Source organism: Somniosus microcephalus, chromosome 2, assembly GCF_052327205.1.
Source record: "Somniosus microcephalus isolate GS21.2 chromosome 2, FLI_Smic_1.0, whole genome shotgun sequence".
Lineage (NCBI taxonomy): Eukaryota > Metazoa > Chordata > Chondrichthyes > Squaliformes > Somniosidae > Somniosus > Somniosus microcephalus.
This window is the reverse complement of record NC_140988.1, coordinates 391,431,555-391,458,782: the sequence shown is the minus strand read 5'-3', so window position 1 is coordinate 391,458,782 and position 27,228 is coordinate 391,431,555. Positions and strand designations below refer to the sequence as shown.

Below are 27,228 nucleotides of genomic sequence, written 5' to 3'. Positions count from 1 at the left end.
CAGAATGAACAAAGCAAGTAACAGTCACTGTACCTTTGCTTTCTTAAATTGTCGTCTGGCTCCGTGACCATTCATGTATACGTTCGCCGACGATTCCGTCCCTTCCTTCTTAGGGAGCTAGTTTTTGACTAATGTAGTTGCGCTTCTTAGTTTCCAAACAGGCAGGCCACTGGCTGTGGGCTTTTAACAACGAGTAGATGCGTGTCGAAATAAAACGTTCCCAAACGTAGCTTTGTCCTTTAAACTGTTTACTATAACACTTAACAAACAGAATTACAAAGCAAACACGTATAAACGAACACGGTCAAAAACTGTACTGCTCCAAACCTCACAGCTTCTGCCTCTTTCACCACGTGCAGTTTAAAACTGTAAGATGGCTGCACCCATGTGTGGCTTAGGGACTGTTCCATTGTGGCAAGAATGAAGGGGGTGTCGGACTATACTACTGGAGCAAGAAAATAGGGGGTTTCTTAATACAATAAGTCGTTCAGGTAAATTAACTGTATTATGCCATTTAGCCACTATTTTAAAGTATTTTCTTAAGCCTTTATGGCTCTTACAGGCTGAGTGGCCTCCTTCTGTGTCATATGACTCTATCGCTCTAAGTGCCGCTCAATCTTGCCTCCATTTGACTGGCAATTAGATACAGAGTAAAGTCCCCCCTACACTGTCCCATAAAACACTCCCAGGGCAGGTACAGCACAGGTTAGATACAGAGTAAAGCTCCCTCTACACTGTCCCCATCAAACACTCCCAGGACAGGTACAGCACGGGTTAGATACAGAGTAAAGCTCCCTCTACACTGTCCCATCAATCACTCCCAGGGCAGGTACAGCACGGGTTAGATACAGAGTAAAGCTCCCTCTACACTGTCCCATCAAACACTCCCAGGGCAGGTACAGCACGGGTTAGATACAGAGTAAAGCTCCCTCTACACTGTCCCATCAAACACTCCCAGGGCAGATACAGCACGGGTTAGATACAGAGTAAAGCTCCCTCTACACTGTCCCATCAATCACTCCCAGGGCAGGTACAGCACGGGTTAGATACAGAGTAAAGCTCCCTCTACACTGTCCCATCAAACACTCCCAGGGCAGGTACAGCACGGGTTAGATACAGAGTAAAGCTCCCTCTACACTGTCCCATCAAACACTCCCAGGGCAGGTACAGCACGGGTTAGATACAGAGTAGAGCTCCCTCTACACTGTCCCATCAAACACTCCCAGGACAGGTACAGCACAGGTTAGATACAGAGTAAAGCTCCCTCTACACTGTCCCATCAAACACTCCCAGGGCAGGTACAGCATGGGTTAGATACAGAGTAAAGCTCCCTCTACATTGTCTCATCAAACACTCCCAGGGCAGGGACAGCATGGGGTTAGATACAGAGTAAAGCTCCCTCTACACTGTCCCATCAAACACTCCCAGGGCAGGTACAGCACGGGTTAGATACAGAGTAAAGCTCCCTCTACACTGTCCCGTCAGTCTTGAATCAGGTAAGCTGCTTTTACCATGTTGAGATGCCACTTCAGTAATTGGTATTTTCTGTATCTGTTTTACCCTCAGGACTGTTCGGACCACTGCTGTGAGCCATCAGCTTGTCGACTCAAACCTGGTGCAGAATGTCCATCCACTGCCGCCTGCTGTGAGAACTGCAAAGTAAGGTCTCACTGGGTCACTCTGTGCCATACAGAGCAGGTCTGGGTACAACAGGGTTTTGGGGGACTGAGTGATGTCATAGCTTAAACACTGCTCGCTCACCTTTGGGCCTGGGTTAAAAACCAGCCCAGACAGATGGGATGAGAGCTTCTTCTCACAGCTGACCAGAAGGACCTTATTCTCCCCAAAGACTAAACTGTCCCTAATTTGCTGACAATCTCGGAGACACAAGAAAGCCGTTCCGTTTCACAGCCAGGAATTCTGAACCATCAATACCTTGCTTGGGGAGCCAGCAACTCCCGCCTCTGTTTTACTGCCGAGTTTCCCGATCTCCAGGAACCTGTGCAGTATTATTAATTTCAATTTGGGCTCCATATTGCACTGCAGGAGCCCAATTTAAATATGTTAATAAGCATCCTGCCTCTCCACGGCGGAACACTTGGACGCTCCTATCAGCCACTGAGAAAATGGCGACGAGCATGTACACGGCGTGTTGGGTTGGGTTATGCACATTTCACTTTTTAACCTCCGCCCCCCGGCCCCCCCCTCAATCCTCTCCCACCCATTGTGGGAGGCGGGGGGTTAATATCGAGGCCATAGTGTGGGACTGGAATCACGTGTAGGCCAGCGCTGGTACGGGTGGCAGGTGTAAGCTTTTCTCTTACTATTGATCGGACCTCGGGAATTACGAATAAGCATAACAATGAGAGATAATTATGTAATCAATAAAATTGGTCTTTATTCACACTACAGTTCAAATTTCAAGTGTACATTGCAATCAATATGCACCCAATTTACCCGTACATAAAAGTACTGCCCAGCAACTTATCCGCTAACTCCTGGCGATTTATATTCCAAGTCAGCCATACATAAAAGTACCCTTTAACAATATCTAAGCTTTCATACATACTCCTTTATCTCTGGGTGACCGGTCCAGGAAAGTCATAAGCTGCAAACATAGACTGGCCAGCTTTCTTTGTTCGTCCATTCTTCTTTCCTCTTTTTGAATTTCCTGCCGCTGGGTCACTCTTTATTGCACCTTTCTGCCGGCCCCACTCATATATCACCATCTGCCTCCCTCTGATAGGTCAGTTTCACTCCAAACCTTCCCTGATTGGAGTTCCTTCCGCATGACAAGTTCATGTTCCTGTGAGGAGTGTGCAGGGGCAGGACTTCCTCGTCACTCATGTTTCTCCTTCTTGTCCATGTGGTCTTACAAACAAAGGACCATGCTGACCACCAGGCAAAGGACCCCCTGCTGACTTCTACCACTTTGTGTCTTCACAAACAAAGGACCATGCTGACCACCAGGCAAAGGACCCTCTGCTGACTTCTACCACTTTGTGTCTTCACAAACAAAGGACCATGCTGACTTCCGCGTATTCCATAAACATTTCACAATTCGATCTCCACACGGTAGCAGCGGTTTTATTCCGGTTTTTAGAATCTTACAGTCCTCCCTTAAATGTCTCTCATGTTTATTCATGTGTAGACATTTCACCAGAGTTGGAGTAGTATGTATTCCAATCAGACATAGTCCCCTTTCATTCGCTACAATGCAATGTCTATGCCCCCATTTCACATTATTAAAGCTGATCCCGTAACAATTCCCTCACACGCTTAAATTGTCTTCCCTTGTTCTTTCTTTGTTTGTGTCTTGCCCGCATTCCCCACTCCCACATGAGCATGATCACACACATTAGCTGTAACCATAGCAGAGCTTGTGAGCACAGTCTTACCCATGGAGATAAGTCTATACGATTAAATCCCAAATCCCACCAGGAAGTCACCTCGTTCATTAATGAGGTTATTATCATTAGCATCATTCCTCCCTTTTAACACTGAGAATGTCCTTCCCACTTCTCCAATCCGTTTCACAAACTCAGTGAGATTTTCATTTATCCATGGTAACCAATATCCAAAGATGGACACGTATTTCTCCAAATCTTTTACCCCAGTTGATGCCTTAACATGCATTGGATTCTGATCCATCAAAGGCAGAATAGTCCTGTTCCCGATTTTTACCATCCTTTTAGGTTTAAAACACATAGGCCTAGAAATTCAGTTGGTTGCGCCAGCCGTTAGCGCCTTAGGAGGAGTAGATGTCGGGCGCTAGGCGGCTAGCGCCCGGGCGCAGCGCGATCTGCGCCTCGCCCCAACTTCACTAGAGATTTAGCGGCGGCGCAAAGTCTTTGCGCGCGCTCAGCTGCGCGCGCAGATCATGACGTCATTTCCTCGTGCAACGCCCTTTGTGCGCCCCCAACCGGAACTTCAGTGGCGACGCCCCATTGTGCGCCTGGCGCCCCTAGCGACTGTTAGAATGGAACGGTGCTCAGCCGATGCGGGGCGCGGGGGCGCAAATTAAAGGGCACTCCTCCTGCACTATAAAAGGCTGCCATTTCGCAGCACTCCTTCTTGAGAAACGGATCTTTGGAGAGAGACCAAGGTAGATAGCTTTCTGCTTTGGCCCAACACTCGGCCAGGTACTTCTGGCTTCAGGCCACAGCTTTCCACTAGTCTTTGCCTTCATTGACATCTCATTGTTTGCCAGCATATTATGGGGGCTGCAATGGGTGTCAACGCTGGCTTTCTCAATTACATCCAAAGGGCTCACAGACGCCGTGAGAGAGTGGCAGCCCTGGCTAGACGGAGAGGGGGCAACAGGCGTCGGGAAAGGAGGCCTTACCCACCCAGGGTATACCGCCAGCAGTTCTCCTATCTCAACATGTCTGAGGAGCAGTGTGTTCGGAGGCTGCGATTCAGAAGGGACGTGGTCACAGAGATCTGCCAGCTGCTTGGCGGTGATCTGCAGCCACAGCTGAGGAGCAGGACGTCTCTGTCGGTGGAAGTGAAGGTGACGGTGGTTCTCAACTTCTATGCCACCGGCTCCTTCCAATCCGCTACTGGGGACATTGCCAACATCTCCCAGTTCGCCGTGCATTGCTGCATCCGCCAGGTGACCAATGCCCTTTTCAAAAGGAGACGTCAGTTCATCTCCTTCTCCATGGCCCTTGCCAAGCAGCAACAGCGTGCAATGGGCTTTGCAGCATTCGCGGGCTTCCCCATGGTGCAGGGCGCCATTGACTGCACGCATGTGGCTTTGCAGGCACCTCTGGAGAATGCCGAGGATTACCGCAACCAGAAGGGCTACCATTCGCTGAACGTCCAGCTGGTGTGTGACCACAGGCAGCTCATCCTAGCTGTCAATGCCCGCTTTCCAGGCAGCAGCCACGATGCCTTCATCCTGCGACAGACTTCTGTGGCAGACATGTTCCAGGCACAGCCTCACCCACGAGGATGGCTTATCGGGGACAAAGGCTATCCTTTGTGTACCTGGCTGATGACCCCGCTCCGTGCACCCAGCACCCCTGCTGAAGAGGGGTACAACGAGAGCCATCAAGCGACCAGGAACATCATCGAACAAACAATCGGCGTCCTGAAGCAACGGTTCCGCTGTCTGGATCATTCCGGTGGAGCCCTACAGTATTCGCCGGAGCGAGCCTCCCATTTCGTGGTCGTTTGCTGCATGCTGCACAACCTGGCTATCCGCAGGACTCAGGCACTGCCACCAGAGATTGGAGGACCACCTCAGGAGGAGGAGGAGGAGGAGGAGGAGGAGGACCAGCACAGGAGGGAGGCACAAAGTGCAAGGGCCGCCCGTCGCCGGCTTATTGAACGTCGGTTCTAGGCCCCCTCTCAGGGAATGGCTTGTGCCAATGTCAGCAGATGAATGTAGCCGCTCCACAAGCCCTCAGCCGAGCAGGGCAACCAGGACTTAACAAAAAAACCATGCACACTGCAATTTAACAACAATAATTTATTGCAAACCTCTGCCCTTCCCACATTACATCCTCATGTGGAGAAGCCCCCTCCAAAAACACAAAACTACCAGTCTCGGCCTTACAAAAAGAAAGAAAGACACCAGTCTCGGCCTTACAAAAAGAAAGAAAGCCACCAGTCTCGGCCTTACACAAACACAACTGCACCAGTCTCAGCCTTGCAACAAGCACCAGGCATTTGTGCATACCTCTACTTTTTGCCCTGCGAGGGCGATGCCTTGCGCATCCTTGCCTGGCCCCTGCCCGCCCTGCAGCTCCTCCTCAATGGGAGCCCAGTGGCTGCAGCAAGGCTGGGGGAAGGCTGCTGAGGGGCAGATGGCGAGACGGCAGATGCCCTTGGGGGTCGGCCTGCACCAGCTCTGGCCTTGGAGTGGCCGGCTGCTGACTGCTCCAACTCTGGCTGGGTGGCAGCAGTCTGTCCAGTGGCTCGTGGCAGCTGCAATGGCGGAGTGGCAGTGTCGGCTGCAGGAATGGTGGCAACCTGGCAGATCGCAGGTGCTCGCTGGTCGCCTGAGGCATTGGCACTCGCACGGGCCAGCACTGCAGCATGCGCAGCAAACAGCTGAAGAACAGACTGCTGGGCTGCTGCTGCGCGGCGAGTGCCCTGGCGATGCCTGGCTGATCCAGCGAGGGTGGCAGCAGTTAGTGCCCGTGTAGCCCTGGTCTGTGTCCGCATGACACCAGCCAGTGAATGGACGGCACGACTGAGCACTTGGCTAGAAGCCGACTGTGCTGCCGCGAAGTCCTGCAGACTCCTGGCCTGTGCTGCACTGAATAGTTCCAGACTCCTGGCCTGTGCTGCACTGAATTGATCCAGACTCCTGGCCTGTGCTGCTCCGAATTGCTGCACACTCCTTGACAGAGACTCTATGGAGTCAGGCATCCTTGCCACTGCAGCCATGAGCTCAGTGTGCCTGCGCTCAGCCTGGATGGCCATTTCCTCTAGGAGGCGCACCTCCTCTGCGCTCACCGTCGCAGGACTGGAGGCCGCACTCACCCTCTGGGGAGAAGTCCGCCGAGCTTCCCCACCCCTCCCGCGTTGCTGCAGGCCGCTGGGCCCCGGAGCTTCACTCTCCTCCGACCCTTCCCCCCGGCTCCCCTCCAGGGAAGACGTGTCCCCTACATCGCCATGGGCTGGCGCGGCTGAGGGTGGCACTGATGGGCCGGCTTCCTCTTCCTCCTCCTCGTATTCCGAAGCGCTGACAGTGGCAGCTTGAGGGCCCACCTCCTCACCTGGCGATTCACCATCTGAAAGCAGGAAGGCACAAGAGTAGCTTCAGAGTGAGGACAGGGCGGCAGCGAGGGAGGCATGAGTGCTGCCATTCACCGCATTGGTCGGACAGTGGCAAAGGATGCTGATCTCATGCGCAAGTGGAACGAGAGAGGTCCAAAAGGTGATGCCCTTACCATTGGTGCCCAGAACAGGGTCGGCATCTCCACTGGCGACGGGGCCAATCAGCCGGCCTGCCATAATGCGCTCCACACGCTGGTCGAGGTCGGAGAGCTCTTTGAGGTCAGGACGGCCTCCCCCGGTCTCAGTTCGGTTGCGCCGGTTGTGCGCCACCTTGGCCTGCAAGAGAAAGGACGGCCTCTAAGTACAGTGTGAAGCCCTGATCTTGTCTGCACTGCCTCCCATGGTCGAATAGCTTGTACAGTGTGTAAAGTGCTGAATGTGCAAGTGATTTTCATGCCAGTCCCATAGCTGCTGGATGAGGGCTGGCCATTAGGGCTTTCAGGTCCCTTTGCCCATAAAGTGAGGTGCACATGCAAGGATGAGGAGGACACTGGAAAGGGTACTCACCCTGACAACCCGAGTGAGGTCGTTGAACTTCTTCCGGCATTGCACAGGAGTCCTGGCAACCACGCTGTTGGAAGACACCCTGTTGGAGACCTCCCTCCAGGCTTTCCGGTAGGCGCTGGGCAGCGGCCTCTTGCCACCTTCTGGGAACAGAACATGGCACCTGCGCTCCACTCCGCCAACCAGCAGCCTCAGGTCGCCATCGCTGAAGCGCTGCGCTCTCTCCCTGGCCTTCTCCATAGCCCTGGGCGTTGTGCAGGTGAAGCTGAAGTGGTCAGGCCTAGGTTGAGGGCTGCAGTGTGCAGGGTGTGGCAGGCAAACAAATCCACCCTCCCACTTTAAGAGCTGACCGGCGCCAGAGTGTCTGCCGTCAATCAAGAACTCGCCGCACCTGCGCTGCGTCCGGCCTCGGGGGTATCGCTCAGCACCGCCGGCTTAGCGCCTAAAGATAGTCGTGCATCGCCTGTTTTAGCGCAACAGCAACCTCTTGGGGTGATGCGACTGAATATCGGCGAAGGGGGCGCGGCTTTGCGCCGGGCGCAAACTTTAGCGGCCGCCCGACTTTAGCGCCCCAAAAGTGGCTATACTGAATTTCTAGGCCATAGTACTGTTAGATACCAGACATATTGTCGCATTCTTTTGTCCTTATTTATACTTTGTTTCTGCGGTGGTCCAACAATAGACACCCTGTTCCTTATAAACAACAGTGGTATATTGAGTTGACCTTACGGCAGTGACCTGACACTGATACCTGGACATTCTTGTCAAGTTAAATCCGCACAACGGCTCTTCATCGTCCAAGACATTATACATACACATGGTGGTTCTTCCTTGGGTCTTACATAGATGTAATTTTACCTCCTGGAGAGATTGGTTATATTTAACAACATATCCGGGCAATGATGTATATTTATAGAAAACACTATCTTTCAGGAAACCCATATTGGTTACCTTATACACCCGCAGTGGTGCCCAAGATTTGGACATTACGGGCATTCTTAGTATGATTCCTATGAAGCTATCATCGCTAGTCTGATTACATTCATGTGGTGCGACTCATAATACAGTAAGACTTCACAACTGACACACTGTCAAACCTTTCCACTCCCTTAAGGTGTTTATCTTCCATTCAAATTGGAACCCTTCCCTCAGCTATTCTATTCAAATTCCTCCCTATGTCCTGTAGAATCCAAGAACTCATCATCGCGCATGCATCATTTTGTGCTGCCTGATCAGAGGCGTTTCTAGCCTCCCTTGTCAAATTGTTTATGGCCTGTGCCTGATTTTCCAAAAATTTGACCAACCCTTGCATGTGAATTGTCAAGGTCAATTCTGCTTCTAATTGTACTTTACCTATGCTATTCTGGTTTCTTAATGCCTGCTGTACCTTTTCTCTCAATTCTCCCAATTGATAGTTCAAGCTCATAATAGCCCCTGGCCTAGAAATTGAGTTGGCGCCGCGCCAGGGCTTTAGCGCCGGAAATTTAGCGCCGGCGCTAAGTCCCCCTGCGCGCGCCAAAAATTCAGTAGCGCCGCGCCCAGACGGCTGCCGGCGCTACTGGCGGGCGTGAGCGCCTCCCAATGGGCGCTGACTGCCGCATTGCGGCGCTAATCCGGCGCTGCGGGACCCGATGCGGTGCGGTAGGCTGGGGAAGTGCAGGCCTCCTCCTTCAGTTAAGGAGGAGCTGCCTGCACCCGCCCGCTGTCCGTTCAAATATTGAAAAAAATGAGCCCGGCACCTCGGACAAGTGCCGGGCTTGCAGGCCAGACGCATCTGTTCCGCGGGGGGGAGGTGGAGGAGTCCGGGGAGGGAGGTGCGGGCAGGCGGCCGGCGGGAAAGCGGCCGGCCGCCGCGCGACCTTAATGCGCCGGCGCTAACTCGGGGAAGACTCGGTTGAAAAAATCTTAGTTGCGGCTGCCACGGGCGAGGCGGCCGCAACTCAATTTCGGCGCTGGGGCCCGTCACCACGGCAACCGGGACGCTGCGCACACCGATGACGTCATCGGTGCCGGCGCAGCGCTACCGGTCTACCGCGGATTCTAGGGCCCCAGGGAATTTCTAAACTGGCCATAACTCCGGCGCTAGGCCCTCTAGCGCCTCAAATGCGGCGCTAAGGCTACTCAATTTCTAGGCCCCTGTATTTACCTATCCTAACACAGTATTCCACATTGTTGCTACATTATTGAGCTTATTCCTCTGTGCCGGGGATTTCAGGACCTGAGCCTTCTCCCCTATGGTCACTTGATCACTATTTTCCTTCCAAAAGGTTTTTATTAACTGCGCTTTTCTATCCCTTAACCAGTTTCTAGTGGGTTCACTGCACCATGTTGGCAAGGCAAGACTAGACATATTGATAATAAGCTCCCTCGCATCTAATACAGCATCGTGTAACATTGACAACTTACTTGGAACCAACACCAATCTGTTAATTGGAGCAGGGAATGGGATGGGGCACTTTTCACTCCCCTCATTGAATGGCACTGGTTTCTCTTTCACCTTCAATTGAATGACTTCTTTGGACTGATCAGGACATTGAATATTATCATAAAGATTTTCAATTTGAAGATCATCATGGGAGAAATTTCTATTTACACACATATATACTCCTGTGTGATTGTTTGACCAGAAATTTGTCCAACAGTAACTTGTCCCATCAATTAACAGGGTAGCTCTTGCCTTCCTCAATCTCAAGTTATTTGTGGTCTCACCCGGTTCTAGGATCGTCGCATTTGGGGTAGTCTCATTTGAGCATTTTAAACAAATTCTTTGCCCCTCATGCACCCTCTGCTCCGTTACTCTCACTGTCTAATTACAACATGTTATAGTTTGATTTTTAATTGTTACATTCATGTCATTTACAACAGAAAACCCTGTATCCAGTGAGCTTATATTTCCATTGGTGCTGTTTCTGAGCTGCTGTGATTCCTGATGTAGTTCAATCCCATCCACTACGAGCATCAAAGCACTCAATGCGTACAGGAGTTTCCCCATCCTGGAGCTTCTGTAGCACATAACACAGTGAATATTCACATACTCTTATTCACACATTCAATATCATTTCCTTTTAGGTTTGCTCCCACCTCCTCCCGAGGTTGCCGATGTTGTTCGCAGTGTTGTGGGTGGCCCTCAGGCTCAATTCCTTTAAAGTTCCCCACAGGTCGCTCAGGAATTTGTCCTGAGTCACCTCCTTAATTGGTTTATCAGTCAGAGGGGGGACCAGCAGGTGTGTGGGGGTTCGCATGGGTCTCCCCTTTACCAATTCATGAGGGGAGTGACCTGTTCCTTCGGATCTGTTAGTACGTATCCCCATAAGGATTAGGGAAAGTCCTTCATCCCATTTAGTGTACAGTTCGTTTAATTCCTTTCGCAGGGCCGACTTCAATGTATGGTTCATTCTTCCCACAATCCCCAATGATTGTGAGTTACATGCCATTTCCCTTCAATTCCTAGCAATTTCCGAGTGGCTTGCATTACCTGACCTGTAAGATGACTTCCCTGGTCTGACCCTACCACGGAGAATGTCCCCATCTGGGGAATACCCCTTCAACTAAGGTCTTGGCCGTCCATGAGGTTGTGGCCGACTTGCACGGGAAGACTTCTACCCACCTGGTAATCTTGCACCATTAACACTCATCTGGCTCCCTGCTTAAAAGGAAAAAACAGACAATCCATTGCGGCTTTCCTAACAGCCAAATGGACTAATTCGGCAATTTCCAACTCCCTTCTATCAATGTGGGGAAACACCCACTTGTAGTAACTGGGGTTCCTAGCCGAAGAATTGAGATCGACTCAGAAAATCAAAAACAATAAAATTTAATGAACAAACGAAGCTGTACAGGAAACTGTAGGATACAATGCAAATAGGTCTGGTCTGCTTGAAAGCCTCTCTGGAAACTGCTAGAATGTTCCGAGCTCAACTGCTAGCAGGTTCTGAGCTCAACTGCTAGAAGGTTCCGAGCTCTACTGCTAGAAGGTTCCGAGCTCTGACGTCATCACGTTCTTCCCGCCGTTGAGAGATCACGTGATGGACGGCATGACGTCATCACGCGGAGTACAGGAAAGAAGCCCTAGTACAGTTAACAGATACATTAAAGGTGCAGCCCCCAGCTGTACTACATTGCTGTAAAAGGAATTATATACAATTGTCCGTAATCCTCTGGTGGTTCCGCCACATGCGCCCCCCCCAGAATTGCTTTTAACAGAGAAGGTAAGGCGAGAAGGGGGTCTGACGAGTCTGTCCAACTGACTGCGATACCCCGGCAGCTGGAACGGAGCACTAGAAGACGAACTGGCTGTTGGCTGTGGTTGGGATGACACCGCAGGCGGAGGAGAAGAAGAGGCTGGCTGTGGTCGACCCGGTGAGGCGGGCACTGGCGACTCGGCGGATGACTGTGGCTGTACTGGACCGGCAGTCGACGGTGGACGACCACGACGAGGCGGCTGAGCGGTGACGACTGGTTCGCTCAGATCCAGATGCGCCGGTTTCAACCGGTCGATGGAGATGTGGTCAGGCTTACCGCCGACGTCGACTGTGAAGGACTTGTCACCTGACGAGATGACGTGGAACGGACATGTTTAAGGTGGTTTGAGCGGGTTTTTGCGAGCATCCTGCCGAATGAACACGTATTCTGCGCTTTTAAGATCCACCGGGACATGGGAGCGCTGCAGGTCATGATGCGACGTAGGCACTGGGATGAAATTCCTAGCCGCTTCCTGGTGGCTGACGAGCTGCTGAGCTGGGGACCAGGGTTCCGTGTGAGGAGGAAGAAAATCGGCAGGCACTCTGAGTGGTTGGCCGTAAACCAGCTCTGCTGAAGAAGAATGCAGGTCGTCCTTAGGCACCGTGCGTAAAAAGGGTACACAAGTGCGTAATGTGTTATTTTGTGCTGTTACTGGCAATAAGGATGTCGTCTAGGTAGACGAAGATGAACGGCAGATCGCGCAACACGGAATCCATGAGACGTTGGAAGGCTTGTGCTGCATTCTTCAGCCCAAACGGCATACGAAGGAACTCAAAGAGCCTGAAAGGTGTGATGATGGCAGTTTTGGGGATGTCCTGAGGATGCACGGGCACTTGATGATAGCCTCGGACGAGGCCTACTTTGGAAAAGATGGAATTCCCTGCCAGATGGGCCGAAAAATCCTGAATGTGAGGAATTGGATACCGATCCGGTGTGGTAGCCTCATTCAGGCGTCTGTAGTCGATGCATGGTCGGCATCCGCCGCCCGGCTTAGGAACAATGTGTAATGGCGAGGACCAAGGACTATTCAAACGTCGAATAATACCCAGGTGTTCCATTGTATCGAACTCCGCCTTGGCGGCCGCGAGTTTACCGGGTTCCAGCCTTCAAGCTCTCGCATAAACGGGGGATCCTGTCGTGGTAATTGTAGTGATCAATAACATGTCATTCTGTGGTGGACACTAGGTGGAGCAGTAGAGCTGTATAGAACTGTATGTATAAAACTACACTACCCAGCTGTATAGATATTAAGACTACATTACCCATGAGGCTAGGCTACCCACAAGGCAACAGTCAAGATGGCAGCCTGCACACAGGAGCACAATGCTGTATCTCTACAGATACTGTACCAAGTCCACATGGCTCAATAAAGTAACTAGCAAAAGCTAGCTGTGTTCATAATAAGAATGTCTATTTATTAATGAACATAACATGGTACCAGGGTGGTGAAGATCTGCTGAAAATTGTGAAAAGCGACATGGAGAATTTGAAGCCACCAGAGCGTTTGAATCTCACAGAAAAAATCGACTACAATTGGCAGACTTTTAAACAGCAATTCGAACTCTACATTGCAGCCATCAGATTCGGTACGAAGCCAGACGCAAGGAAGATAGTGTTGCTGCTTACGGTTGCAGGCCCACAGGCGATAGAGGTATTTAATACATTTGTATTTAATCCAGTGGAGAACAGAGAAAAATTAGAAGATGTGCTAAAAAAATTTGATGCACATTGCTCTCCCAAAAAGAATGAGACCTATGATAGATACATCTTCTGTTCTCGGACACAGCAGCAAAATGAGACTTTTGATAGCTTTATAACTGATCTGAAACTGAAAGCACAGACATGTAATTTCTCTGAGCTCAAAGCATCCATGATTCATGACCAGATTGTGTTTGGTATTCATGATAAAAAAGTCAGGGAACGTCTGTTGAGAGAAACCGAACTAAATTTGGAAAATGCGGTGAAAATATGCCAAGCCAGCGAGCTAGCTCGAAATCACGCGAAGACTTTCAGTGAAATCAATAATGATGCGAATGTAATGAGTGATAATGCTGCTGTCGGTGCTGTGTCCTACAAGGGGAGGAAACGTGGGCAGAACAGAAATGAAAAGCAATCGGAGGATGAAATTTTTAATTGTAAACGCTGTGGTTACAAACACCAGTTAAGACAATGCCCAGCGTTTGGAAAAATGTGCACAAAGTGTAATGGAAAGAATCACTTTGCCAAACAATGCTTTTCAAAAGTAAAAACGACGAAAGGGCAACGAGTTAATGTGATTGAGGACACTGATTTAAGTGAGACATTTTTTGTAGGAATGGTGTCATGTGACGATATCAAAAAAGATACAGAAAATGTGCAGCCCTCAGAAATAGACAATGCTGAACATAAAGTTAATGCAGTAAAAGAGGACAAATGGATGATCCCACTGCAGATAAATGGAGCATTAGTTACATTGAAACTGGACACTGGGGCAAAAGCAAACTTAATCAGTATGAGTGACATTAACAATATGAAAGAAAAGCCCAAAATACAGAAAAATTCAGTACTACTGAAGGACTATAATGGACAGAAAATAGATAGCTTAGGTGTATGCAGACTTAAAGTGACAGTCAAAGACAAAGTGCATCATCTCATGTTTTCTGTTGTGGCTGAAAGGCTTGATTCACTACTGGGTGACAAAGCTTGTGGAGACTTAGAACTGGTCAAGAGAGTCTACCGTATAAACTGTGCCATAAGCAGACCAGATGACTCAGGCGATGAAGCAGAGAGCCCATCAAGGATGAAAAGGCCAAAGGGTATCCATGTCTTCAAAAAGCCTAGTTTCTCCAAGAAGAAAGAAAAAGACTTTAAGGTCAAAGAGAAGCCAAAGGAAGAAAAGCACAAAGAGGAAAAACACAAGGAGGAAAAGTCCAAAGATATAACCGCAGCAGATGTTGTTAAGCAGTGGAAAGAGAAAAAGAAAAAGAAGAAGCCTGCACCAGAGCAGGAAGCAGTTCCGGTGGATACTCCTTCTTCCCTCAGGCCAATCTTTGGTGTTCCATTAGCCGAGGCTGCTGAGAGGACTATGCTGTATGATGGGATACAGCTGCCAGCAGTTTTTCGAGAGTGCATTGACTACATTGAGAGTTATGGCATGAAGAGTGAAGGAAACACTGAAACCCTCTCCAAGCAAAGATCACAAGGAGACCTCGATCTATACAAGAGCAGATTGATGACAATGCCGCAACTGCATCTTGTCATTCACCGCCAGAACAATCTCATGAAGACACATCGGACTTACCCGTGTTGAGAAGATCCACACGTGAAGTAAAAGAGCCTGATAGACTTAATCTTTGAGTACAATGTAAAGCTTTGAAAATGTGTTGACTGTTTTGAAAATGTTTATGTTTATAGAGCACTAACAAAAGTGTTACTGATATTATCTTTATTGTTTTCTTGAAAGTTGATTGATATTGATTTTGTTAAACCTTCAAAGAAAGGGGGATGTAGTGATCAATAACATGTCATTCTGTGGTGGACACTAGGTGGAGCAGTAGAGCTGTATAGAACTGTATGTATAAAACTACACTACCCAGCTGTATAGATATTAAGACTACATTACCCATGAGGCTAGGCTACCCACAAGGCAACAGTCAAGATGGCAGCCTGCACACAGGAGCACAATGCTGCATCTCTACAGATACTGTACCAAGTCCACATGGCTCAATAAAGTAACTAGCAAAAGCTAGCTGTGTTCTTAATAAGAATGTCTATTTATTAATGAACATAACAGTAATGTGGTGTGCCACACTGTGCCTCGCGACTGAAGAAGAAAATGTGGGCCTGGTGAGCTCAAGGAACTCACTGAGAAGATGAGAGAACTCATTTGGAGATGGGACTGCACAGGCAACTGACCAAGACATCGCAGTGCTTCGGTGGCAGGGGACCGAGTGAAAAGTGGAGGCACTGATTAGCCGGCAGTGTCGGACGTCGATGAGAAACCCGTTTGCGCAGAAGAAATCTGCCCCCAGGATGGCCTGTGAGACTTTCGCCGTGATGAACTCCCAAACAAAACGTTGGCTGCCAAAACTCAACTGGACCCTACACTTTCCGAACGTGCGAATGGCCGCACCATTGGCTGCCTCGAGGGGGGGACCTTGACCGCCGGATTGTAGATCTAGCTTCGACGCTGATAGGATACTGCACTGGGAGCCAGTATCACAGAGAATACGTCGCCCTGACAGGGAGTCTGTAATGTATAGGAGTTTCCCTGCGGACCCGACGGCCATTGCAACTCTGGCACATCCCTTAGGCCTTATTGATCTTCTCAGAAACCGCTGGTTTGAGGTAGGTTTTTTTTTGGTGAGAAACTGCAGGGCTGACGGCAATTTCTGGCCTTCGCGCCGAAACGAGCGTGGTATGCACACCAGCCTGCAGGAGGAGGAGTCGGATTCGCTCTTGTGGGGGATGGACGCGTCGTGGCTGCACAAGATTGTTGTGAGACGGTGAATATTTTATCCGCTTCCGCGGCGAGTTCAGCACAATCCGTGATCGCGGAATTGGCCAAGGCCGTCTGTACTGGCTCTGGTAGTTGACAGAGAAACAGCTCGCGGAACAGAAAACATTGTGATTCCGAGCCCAAAAGCGTGAGCATTTGGCTCATGAGCTCTGAGGGTTTTGAGTCCCCGAGGCCGGGCATGGAGATAAGTCTGCGAGCGCGCTCCGACTTGGACAGAGTGAAAACCTGCAGTAAACATGCTTTTAAAGCTTCGTACTTGCCATCGTTTGGTGGACTCTCAAGGAGGCTGACGACCAGCGAGGCCGTGGCGCTGTCGAGGGCGGAGACCACGTAATAATAACGGGTCGAATCCGCTGCTACTCCCCGGATTGCAAATTGGGCTTCCGCCTGGAAAAACCACGCGGCCGGTTGTTGCTCCCAAAATTGCGGCAGTTTGAGGGTGACGGTGTTTATGTCCATGATGTAACTTCAACGAAAATTGTTCGAAGAAATCGGGGTCACCAATGTAGGAACTGGGGTTCCTAGCCGAAGAATTGAGATCGACTCAGAAAATCAAAAACAATAAAATTTAATGAACAAATGAAGCTGTACAGGAAACTGTAGGATACAATGCAAATAGGTCTGGTCTGCTTGAAAGCCTCTCTGGAAACTGCTAGAAGGTTCCGAGCTCAACTGCTAGCAGGTTCTGAGCTCAACTGCTAGAAGGTTCCGAGCTCTACTGCTAGAAGGTTCCGAGCTCTGACGTCATCACGTTCTTCCCGCCGTTGAGAGATCACGTGATGGACGGCATGACGTCATCACGCGGAGTACAGGAAAGAAGCCCTAGTACAGTTAACAGATACATTAAAGGTGCAGCCCCCAGCTGTACTACATTGCTGTAAAAGGAATTATATACAATTGTCCGTAATCCTCTGGTGGTTCCGCCACACACTCAAATTAAAAAACTTAAAAATTTAACAATGCCCAAAATGTTTACAAAACCCACAGCTGGTTGGAGAGTTAAGGCAGAGTTCACAGCTGCTTGTGAGAAGAGTTAACTTCTTTCTTTTGCATTTCAAAAGAAGACAAACATCAATCGCTGTCAGGTCTTGTCACATAACTCCTTAGAGCTTTCAACTAAATCTTTACTTTTTGCAAAGTCTTTGTACCTTTTAAATCTTTGTTAAGATCCTGATCAACTCACTTCAGCAGGTAAAAACATCAGACCTCCTAAACAATCTGTGAAGCTACTCCACACAAGAGCATTTTATTTTTTTCCCTGGTCACTCATAATTATAATTGGTCAAAAATTAAAAAAATTGTTGATGTAATTGCCTCATGTCCGGAACTAGAGGCTTTCACATAATTTACACCAACCAGAATTTCACCGTGGCCACAATAAAAGTCTGGTTTTAATAGGTTAATTAACCTCAATAACTCCAATTCAAACCAATATTTTAAATGAACCAGTATCACTTGAAAAACAAATGAAGAAGCCACATTAACAAAGAAACATTCACACATGCTTTGTAAATGTTCGAATGTTCCAGGCACATTGGCAACTGTAACTTCAAGGCTGTAGCTTATCTTTTGTAAAACAATTAACAAACTTAAATTGAAATCAATCAACAAACTTAAAACAGCACACGCTTGTCCATCATTCAAGACAAGACTACACAGGGTTAAACAGCTCTTAGCTCTCTGTACAGAAAAGTGGGTGGAGCTGAAACACACACACCAGGCACTTTCTTTCAAGAAAACAGACTTGCAGACAAAAGGATACTCTGACTTCTTAAAATGCATAGTCAGGAAAACTTTCACACTTTAACACACACTTTCACACAAACTGAAATTCCAATATCCTTTAAGGTTGGTTCCTTTCACTCAGCAAACTTTGTGTTTTATTTGTCTTGGCACAGACACTAATAGCTTTGTGTCAATAAAACTTTAAATTGCCCCTTCTTTTCCTTCTCTTAAATTGCCTCAGCAACTTATTCCGTCTACCTCCCTTTTCTAGCAGGATTAACTTCATGTTTCCATATAAGAACATAAGAACATAAGAAATAGGAGCAGGAGTAGGCCAATCGGCCCCTCGAGCCTGCTCCGCCATTCAATAAGATCATGGCTGATCTGATCCTAACCGCCAATCCACTATCACAGAACCATCTCCTGAATCTAACAGAATTAGACACACGAAATAGGAGCAGGATCAGGCTACATGGCCCCTGGGCCCGCTCCGCTACCCACAGGGCCATGACCGATCCGAACCTAGACTCATGTCCAAATTCCTGCCCGCTCCCCGTAACCCTTAATTCCCTTTACTTCTAGGAAACTGTCTATTTCTGTTTTAAATTTATGTAATGATGTAGCTTCTACAGCTTTTTGGAGCAGCATATTCCATGGACCTACCACCCTCTGAGTGAAGTAGTTCCTCCTCATCTCAGTTTTGAAAGAGCAGCCCCTTATTTTAAGACTATGCCCCCTAGTTCTAGTTTCACCCATCATCGGGAACATCCTCCCCGCATCCACCTGATCCAACCCCTTCACAATCTTATATGTTTCAATAAGATCGCCTCTCATTCTTCTGAACTCCAATGAGTAGAGTCCCAATCTACTCAACCTCTCCTCATATGTCCATCCCCTCATCCCCGGGATTAACCGAGTGAACCTTCGTTGTACTGACTCGAGAGCAAGTATGTCCTTTCTTAAGTATGGACACCAAAACTGTACGCAGTATTCCAGGTGCGGTTTCACCAATACCTTGTACAACTGAAGCAATACCTCCCTATTTTTATATTCTATCCCCCTAGCAATGAAAGCCAACATTCCATTGGCCTTCTTAATCACTTGCTGCACCTGCATACTAACCTTTTGAGTTTCGTGCACCAGGACCCCCAGATCCCTTTGTACTTCAGTACTTTCCAGTTTCTTGCCATTAAGATAATAACTTGCTCTATGATTTTTCCTGCCAAAGTGCATAACCTCACACTTTCCAGTATTGTATTCCATCTGCCAAATCTCTGCCCACTTACTTAGCCTGTCTATGTCCCCTTCCATCTTCATCCATTTCACTTACAGCCGCTCTTTGTTCGACTGCAGTGAAATGTCCTTGGGGTTCACCTCCCATTTCTAGTTTCCCTAAATCACCCACCATTTCTTTCAATGGCGTCGTGTTATACAGTATGGTATAATCATGTTGTAACATCCCATTGTTCTGTCCTGCGACAGGGGAATCAAATTTCTGCTGCCTCATAGGATTCATCGCGGTGGGACCGGGGGTTCCGTTACTTACGACGGGGGTCTCAATTCCCCGTATTGTGGTTCATCCTCAGAGCACTTTCCTTCTCCTTCTACTTTCCCCTACATATCCCTTTCCACTGGGGTCGTTAAGCATATTAGCCCCTTCTCTACTGATAGCCGAGCTTTCAATCGCTCAATTTCCTTTTGGCATTTAGTGTGATCAGCTTCTCCTTCTTTTTGATGCCGCAACACCTTAAATGCTGTTTTTACATTGCTGAACTCTTCCTCAGCCGAGGCTGCCTGCCGATGTTGCTTATGGCTTTCTTTCTGCCATTCATCACAACATAAGACGTAGGACGTAGGAGCAGGAGTAGGTCATTTGGCCCCTCGAGCCTGCTCCGCCATTCAATAAGATCATGGCTGATCTGATCTTGGCCTCAACTCCACTTCCCTGCCCGCTCCCCATAACCCTTGACTCCCTTACCTTTCAAAAATCTGTCTATCTCCACCTTGAATATATTCAATGATCCAGCTTCCACAGCTCTCTGGGGAAGAGAATTCCAAAGATTCACGACCCTCTGAGAGAAGAAATTCCTCCTCATTTCCGATTTAAAAGGGTGCCCCCTTATTCTGAAATTATGCCTCCTAGTTCTAGATTCCCCCATGAGGGGAAACATCCTCCCTGCATCTACCCTGTCGAGCCCCTTCAGAATCTTATATGTTTCAATAAGATCCCCTCTCATTCTTCTAAACTCCAATGAGTATAGGCCCAACTTGCTCAACCTTTCATCATACGTCAACCCCTTCATCCCAGGAATCAACCTCGTGAACATTCTCTGAACTACCTCCAATGCAAGTATATCCTTCCCTAAATAAGGAGACCAAAACTTTACGCAGTACTCCAGGTGTGGTCTCAGCAATGCTCTGTACAGTTGCAACAGGACTTCCCTACTTTTATACTCCATTCCCTTTGCAATAAAGGCCAACATTCCATTTGCCTTCATAATTACTTGCTGTACCTGCATGCTAACTTTTTGTGATTCATGTACAAGGACCCCCAGACCCCTCTGTACCTCAGCATTTTGTAATCTTTCCCAATTTAAGTCGATAACCTCGCATTTTCCCACGTTAAACTCCATCTACCAGATTTTTGCCCGCTCACTTAGCCTATCTATATCCCTTTGGAGATTCTTTGCGTCCTCCACACAATTTGCTTTCCCACCTATCTTTGTATCATCAGTAAATTTGGCTACATTACACTCAGTCCCTTCACCCAAGTCATTACATAGAACATAAGAACATAAGAAGTAGGAGCAGGAGTAGGCCATACGACCCCTCGGGCCTGCTCCGCCATTCAATAGGATCATGGCTGATCCGAACCTAGACTCACGTCCACTTCCCTGCCCGCTCCCTGTAACCCCTAATTCCCTTATCAGCTAGGAAACTGTCTATCTCCGTTTTAAATTTATTTAATGGCGCAGCTTCCACAGCTCTCTGAGGTAGCAAATTCCATAGATTTACTACCCTCTGAGTGAAGAAGTTTCTCCTCATCTCAGTTTTGAAAGGGCAGCCCCTTATTCTAAGATTATGCCCCCTAGTTCTAGTCTCACCCATCAGTGGAAACACCCTCCCCGCATCCACCTGATCAAGCCCCCTCACAACCTTATATGTTTCGATAAGATCGCCTCTCGTTCTTCTGAATTCCAATGAGTAGAGGCCCAACCTACTCAACCTTTCCTCATACGTCAACCCCCTCATCTCCGGAATCAACCGAGTGAACCTTCTCTGAACTGCCTCGAGAGCAAGTATATCTTTTCTTAAATATGGAAACCAAAACTGTAGGCAGTATTCCAGGTGTGGCCTCACCAGTACCCTGTATAACTGAAGCAAGACTTCCCTGCTTTTATATTCCATCCCCCTTGCAATAAAAGCCAAGATTCCATTGGCCTTCCTGACCACCTGCTATACCTGCATACTAACCTTCTGTGTTTCATGCACCAGGACTCCCAGATCCCTTTGTACTGTAGCACTTTGCAGTTTCTTTCCATTTAGATAATAACTTGCTCTTTGATTTTTTCTGCCAAAGTGCATAACCTCACACTTTCCAACATTATATTCCATCTGCCAAATTTCTGCCCACTCACTTAGCCTGTCTATGTCCTTTGGCAGGTTTTTTATGTCCTCCTCACTCACTGCTTTCCCTCCCATCTTTGTATCGTCAGCAAACTTGGATACGTTGCACTTGGTCCCCTCCTCCAAATCATTAATATAGATTGTAAAGAGTTGGGGTCCCAGCACCGACCCCTGCGGCACCCCACTAGTTACTGATTGCCAACCCGAGAATGAACCATTTATCCCCACTCTCTGTTTTCTATTAGATAGCCAATCCTCTATCCATGCTAATATATTACCCCCAATCCCGTGATTTTTTATCTTGTGCAGTAATCTTTTATGTGGCACCTTATCGAATGCCTTCTGGAAATCCAAATACACCACATCTACTGGTTCCCCTTTATCCACCCTGCTCGTTACATCCTCAAAGAATTCCAGCAAATTTGTTAAACATGATTTCCCTTTCATAAAACCATGCTGACTCTGCTTGACTATATTATGATTTTCTAAATGTCCTGCTACCACTTCCTTAATGATGGACTCCAGCATTTTCCCAATGACAGATGTTAGGCTAACTGGTCGATAGTTGCCTGCTTTCTGTCTCCCTCCTTTTTTAAATAGGGGCGTTACATTTGCAATTTTCCAGTCCGCTGGGACCTCTCCAGAATCCAGGGAATTTTGGTAGATTACAACCAACGTATCCACTATCTCTGCAGCCACCTCTTTTAAGACTCTAGGATGCAGGCCATCGAGTCCAGGGGACTTGTCCACCTTTAGTCCCATTAGTTTGCCGAGTACTTTCTCTCTAGTGATGGTGATTATTTTAAGTTCCCCCCCTCCCCCCCATAGCCCCTTGATTATCCATTATTGGGATACTTTTAGTATCTTCTACCGTGAAGACCGATACAAAATATTTGTTCAAAGTCTCTGCCATTTCCCAGTTTCCCATTATTAATTCTTCAGACTCATCCTCTGGGGGACCAATGTTTACTTTAGTTTCTCTCTTCCTTTTTATATACTTGTAGAAGCTCTTACTGTCTGTTTTTATATTTCTTGCTAGCTTACTCTCATAAGTTATCTTCTCTCTCTTTATCAGTTTTTTAGTCGTCCTTTGCTGTTTTTAAAAAAAATTCCCAATCCTCTGGCCTTTCACTATTCTTCGCAAGATTGTATGCTTTTGTTTTCAATTTGATACCGTCCTTTACTTCCTTAGTTAGCCACGGATGGTTCATCCTTCTCTTAGAGTCTTTCTTTCTCACTGGAATATATCTTTGCTGAGAGTTATGAAATATCTCCTTAAATGTTTACCACTGCTTTTCTACAGTCTTACCCAGCAATATATTTTCCCAGTTCACTTTAACCAAGTCTGCCTTCATACCTTTGTAATTACCTTTGTTTAAGTTCAGGACACTAGTTTGAAACCTAGCTTTCTCACCCTCAAACTAAATTAGAAGTTCTACCATGTTATGATCACTCTTCCCAAGAGGATCCTTCACTTCGAGATCATTAATGAATCCAGCCTTGTTACACATTACCAGATTTAAAATAGTCTTCTCCCTGGTTGGTTCCACAACATATTGTTCCAAGAAACCATCCCGTATACACTCTGAGAACACTTCCTCAAGTCCACCTTTGCCAATTTGCTTTGTCCAATTAATATGAAGATTAAAATCTCCCATGATTATAGCCGTACCTTTCTTACAAGCCTCTATTATTTCTTGATTTATACTCTGTCCTACAGTGTGACTAATGTTTGGGGGCCTGTAGACCACTCCCACCAGTGACTTCTTACCCTTATTATTTCTTATCTCCACCCAAACTGATTCTACGTCTTGATCTTCAAGGCCAATATAATTTCTCATTACTGCATTGATCTTATCCCTTCTTAAAAGAGCTATACCACCTCCTTTTCCTTTCTGCCTATACTTACGAAATGGCAAATACCCCTGAATTTTCAGTTCCCAGCCTTGGTCACCTTGCAACCACATCTCTGTAATGGCTATCAGATCATACCCATTTATTTCTATTTGTGCTGTCAACTCATCTATCTTGTTACGAATGCTGCGTGCGTTCAGAAAAAGAGCTTTTAATTTTGTCTTCTTACCATATTTCCCTAGTCTGACCCCTCTTTCTGATGCATTCTTTTGTGTATATGCTCTGTCCCTTCCTGTCACTCTCTGGCTATCTTCTTCTTCTTCTTAGGCAGTCCCTCAGAACCGAGGATGACTTGCTTCCACACTAAAAATGAGTTCTCAGGTGACTGATGAATCCAATGCAAGACCTACAGTCTCTGTCACAGGTGGGGCAGATGGTGGTTGAAGGGGCGGGTGGGTGGGGTGCTTGGGTTAATATGCGCTCCTTCTGTTGTTTGCGCTTGGCTTCCGCTTGCTCCCGGTGAAGAGACTCGAGGTGTTCGGCGCCTTCCTGGGTGCTTCGCCTCCACTTTGTCACAGAGTCATAGAGTTTTTACAGCGCAGAAAGAGGCCCTTCGGCCCATCGTGTCTGCGCCGTCCATCAATCCCTGTCCAGTCTAATCCCATTTTCCAGCATTTGGTCCATAGCCTTGTATGCAAAGGCATTTCAAGTGCCCATCCAAATGCTTCTTGAATGTTGTGAGGGTTCCTGCCTCTACCACCCTTTCAGGCAGTGAGTTCCAGCTTCCAACCACCCTCTGGGTGAAAAAGTTCCTCCTCAAATCCCCTCTAAATCTCCTGCCCCTTACCCTGAATCTATGCCCCCTTGTTATTGACCCCCCTACTAAGGGGAAAAGTTCCTCTTTATCTACCCTATCTATGCCCCTCATCATTTTGTACACTAACATCCTGGTGAATCTTCTCTGCACCCTCTCCAAAGCAATCACATCCTTCCTATAGTGAGGCGACCAGAACTGCACACAGTACTCCAGCTGTGGCCTCACCAGCGTTTTGTACAGCTCCATCATAACCTCCCTGCTCTTATATTCTATGCCTCTGCTAATGAAGGCAAGTATCCCATATGCCTTTTTAACCACCTTATCTACCTGTTCCGCTGCCTTCAGGGATCTTGGGCCAGGGATTCCCAGGTGTCAGTGGGGATGTTGCACTTTTTCAAGGAGGCTTTGAGGGTGTCCTTGAAGCGTTTCCTCTGCCCAACTGGGGTTCTCTTGCCGTGCCGGAGCTCCGAGTAGAGCGCTTGTTTTGGGAGTCTCATATCGGGCATGCGGACGATGTGGCCCATCCATCGGAGCTGATTGAGCGTAGTCAAAACTTCGATGCTGGGGATGTTTGGCTATCATTACCCCTATCGCTACCCTGCACTTTTACCTTCTAATTTTTCTTTGACTTTTTAAATTTCCGCTCAGCGTATCCCTCCCCACCACTATTTAGTTTAAAGCCCTATCTACAGCCCTAGATATTTGATTCACCAGGACACTGGTCCCAGCCTGGTTCAAATGAAGCCTGTCCCAACAGAACAGCTCCCTCTTATCCCAGTACGGGTGCCAGTGCCCCAGGAATCGAAACCCATTTTTCCCACACCAATCTTTGAACCACTCGTTCATCTCTCTGATCTTATTTACCCTATGCCAATTTGCACATGGCTCAGGTAGTAATCCAGAGATTATTACCTTTACGGTTCTGCTTTTTATTTTAGCCCCTAGCTGCTCATGCTCCCTCAGCAGAATCTCTTTCTTTGTCCTACCTATGTCGTTGGTACCTACATGGACCACGACAACTGGACCTTTCACCTCCCACTCTAAGTTCCTCTCCAGCCCAGAGGAGATGTCCTTACCCCTGGCACCGGGCAGGCAACACAGCCTTTGGGACTCACGCTCTTGGCTGCAGAGAACAGTGTCTATCAGCTCTTCGTGAACACTCCGTCACCTGAGACTGAAAGTATTCCATGTTACTTTCCCCTTTCACATTCTCAGCTTTTCGCTGTTCTTTTAGTTCCTCTAACTCTTTTAACTGGTAGTCCATCACTGCTTCTCTGTCACTTGCCTTTCGTTTCAGTTGCTCAATCTCTCTGGATTGTTCATCCATCAAATTTTTATTTTGAACTAATTATCTTTGATAGGCCAACAGCCATATCGCTTTAACATAAGGACACAAGAATTAGGAGCAGGAGTAGGCCATTTGGCTCCTCGAGCCTGCTCTGCCATTCAATGAGATCGTGGCTGATCTGATCTTGGGCTCAGCTCCATTTCCCTGCCCGCTCTACTGTTAAATCCGTGAATCTTGATGTATGGTGTCCTTCAATAAATCGACAGAGACTGCAGAGGAACAATCAACAGGTGTTTACTGGGTGAGGGTACTCTAAAACTAACAGTACAGATCCCTACTCAGGGTTTATATACAGGTGTGGTCACTGCTGGTACTACAGTATACAGGAGCTGTAAAAAGTAGTTCTCCCCTTAAAGGTACATACACTACAATTCCTCCCCCTTTAGATTAACAGTACCATAACATTCATTTAACAATTAACACTTTTAACATGCGACATTAACTGAAAATAGTCCATTTATAAATTCAGTCTTTGGGGCGGCTTCCTGATCCTTTCTGGATAGCGCCTTTCCTGAGTGTCTTGCTCTTGGTGCAGAGGCGATTCTGCCCCCCTGTCGTCGGTTGGTTCATCAGCTTCCGATGCTACTGTTTCTGGGGTAGATGCTACCTGTATGTCGGCTTCATCACCAGGTATGCGAGACATGGGGTTGACTCGCTCCTGTGACGCTAGGATCTGGTCGACATGGCATCACACAATGTTCTCCCCAACATCAACTGTGTACATTAGTGGCCCCTGCCGTGTGCATATCGTTCCTGGTTGCCATTTCTCTGTTCGGTAGTCACGGGCCAAGACTGGTTGCCCTACATTGAAGCTCCTTGTCGGCTTCTCATTGATGTGCTGGAATTGCTTTTTCTCAACATTTCTTCGTACATTTGGTCTGAGCAAATCCAGACGAGATCTCAACCTTCGGTTAAAGAACATCATGGCCGGGGTCTGGTTGGTAACTGCATGTGTCGCATTTCTGTAGGCTAACAGGAAATTGTCCACCTTATGCTGCAGTGGAATGTCGTCATCGCACATGGCCCTTACTGCCTTTTTAAAGGTTTGTACGAACCTCTCAGCCAATCCATTTGTGGCTGGATGATACGGGGCGGATGTGTAATGCCTTACCCCATTCCTTCTCATAAATTTCCGAAACTCTTCGGACACAAACTGTGGTCCGTTATCAGAGCAAATCTGCTCTGGCAAGCCGTTCCTGGCAAATATGGTCCGTAGGACTGCAATAGTTTTCTCCGTGGTGGTGGAGGACATTTTGATCACTTCAGGCCATTTCGAGTGCGCATCCACAACTATTAAGAACATTGAGTCCATGAATGGACCAGCAAAATCAATATGCACCCGTTGCCATGGAGAGGAGGGCAACTCCCATGGGTGTAGAGGGGCATGTGGTGGTGCATTTTGGACCTTCTGGCATCCTGAGCAGCTCTTTGTCAGGTCCTCGATTTGCTGATCGATCCCCGGCCACCACACATAAGCCCTAGCAAGGCTTTTCATTTTCACCCCTCCCAGATGGCCTTCGTGGGTGGAATTACCACTCGGGATCCACACATCAAGGTCCCCTGGCATACTGACAGCTGTTCTCTTCTGGATGAGAATGCTGGCAACAGTGAGTCGCCATGTGTTGGCCATCCCTTCACCGTCAAATCATATACCCGAGACAGTGTCGGGTCATTTCGGGTCTCCTTCTCTATATCCGCGTTAGTTACTGGCAAGCGTTCAATTATAGTCGAATAAAACATTTTGACAGTGTCCACTGCTGGTACTTCCTCCGCAGTAGGCAGTGGCAGGCATGATAGCCCATCAGCGTTTCCATGCTGTTT

The 27,228-nt window shown here is 47.9% G+C and overlaps 1 protein-coding gene across 1 annotated transcript in view; it reads left to right on the top strand.

Annotated features, from left to right (window-relative positions):
• The window catches only part of LOC147123877 (disintegrin and metalloproteinase domain-containing protein 12-like), a 503,908-nt gene that overhangs the window by 345,263 nt on the left and 131,417 nt on the right, over window positions 1–27,228 (top strand). The window contains exon 13 of the mRNA XM_085967584.1: window positions 1,567–1,659. Within this exon, the coding sequence (XP_085823710.1) occupies window positions 1,567–1,659 (93 nt within the window). The remainder of the gene's footprint in view (window positions 1–1,566; window positions 1,660–27,228) is intronic.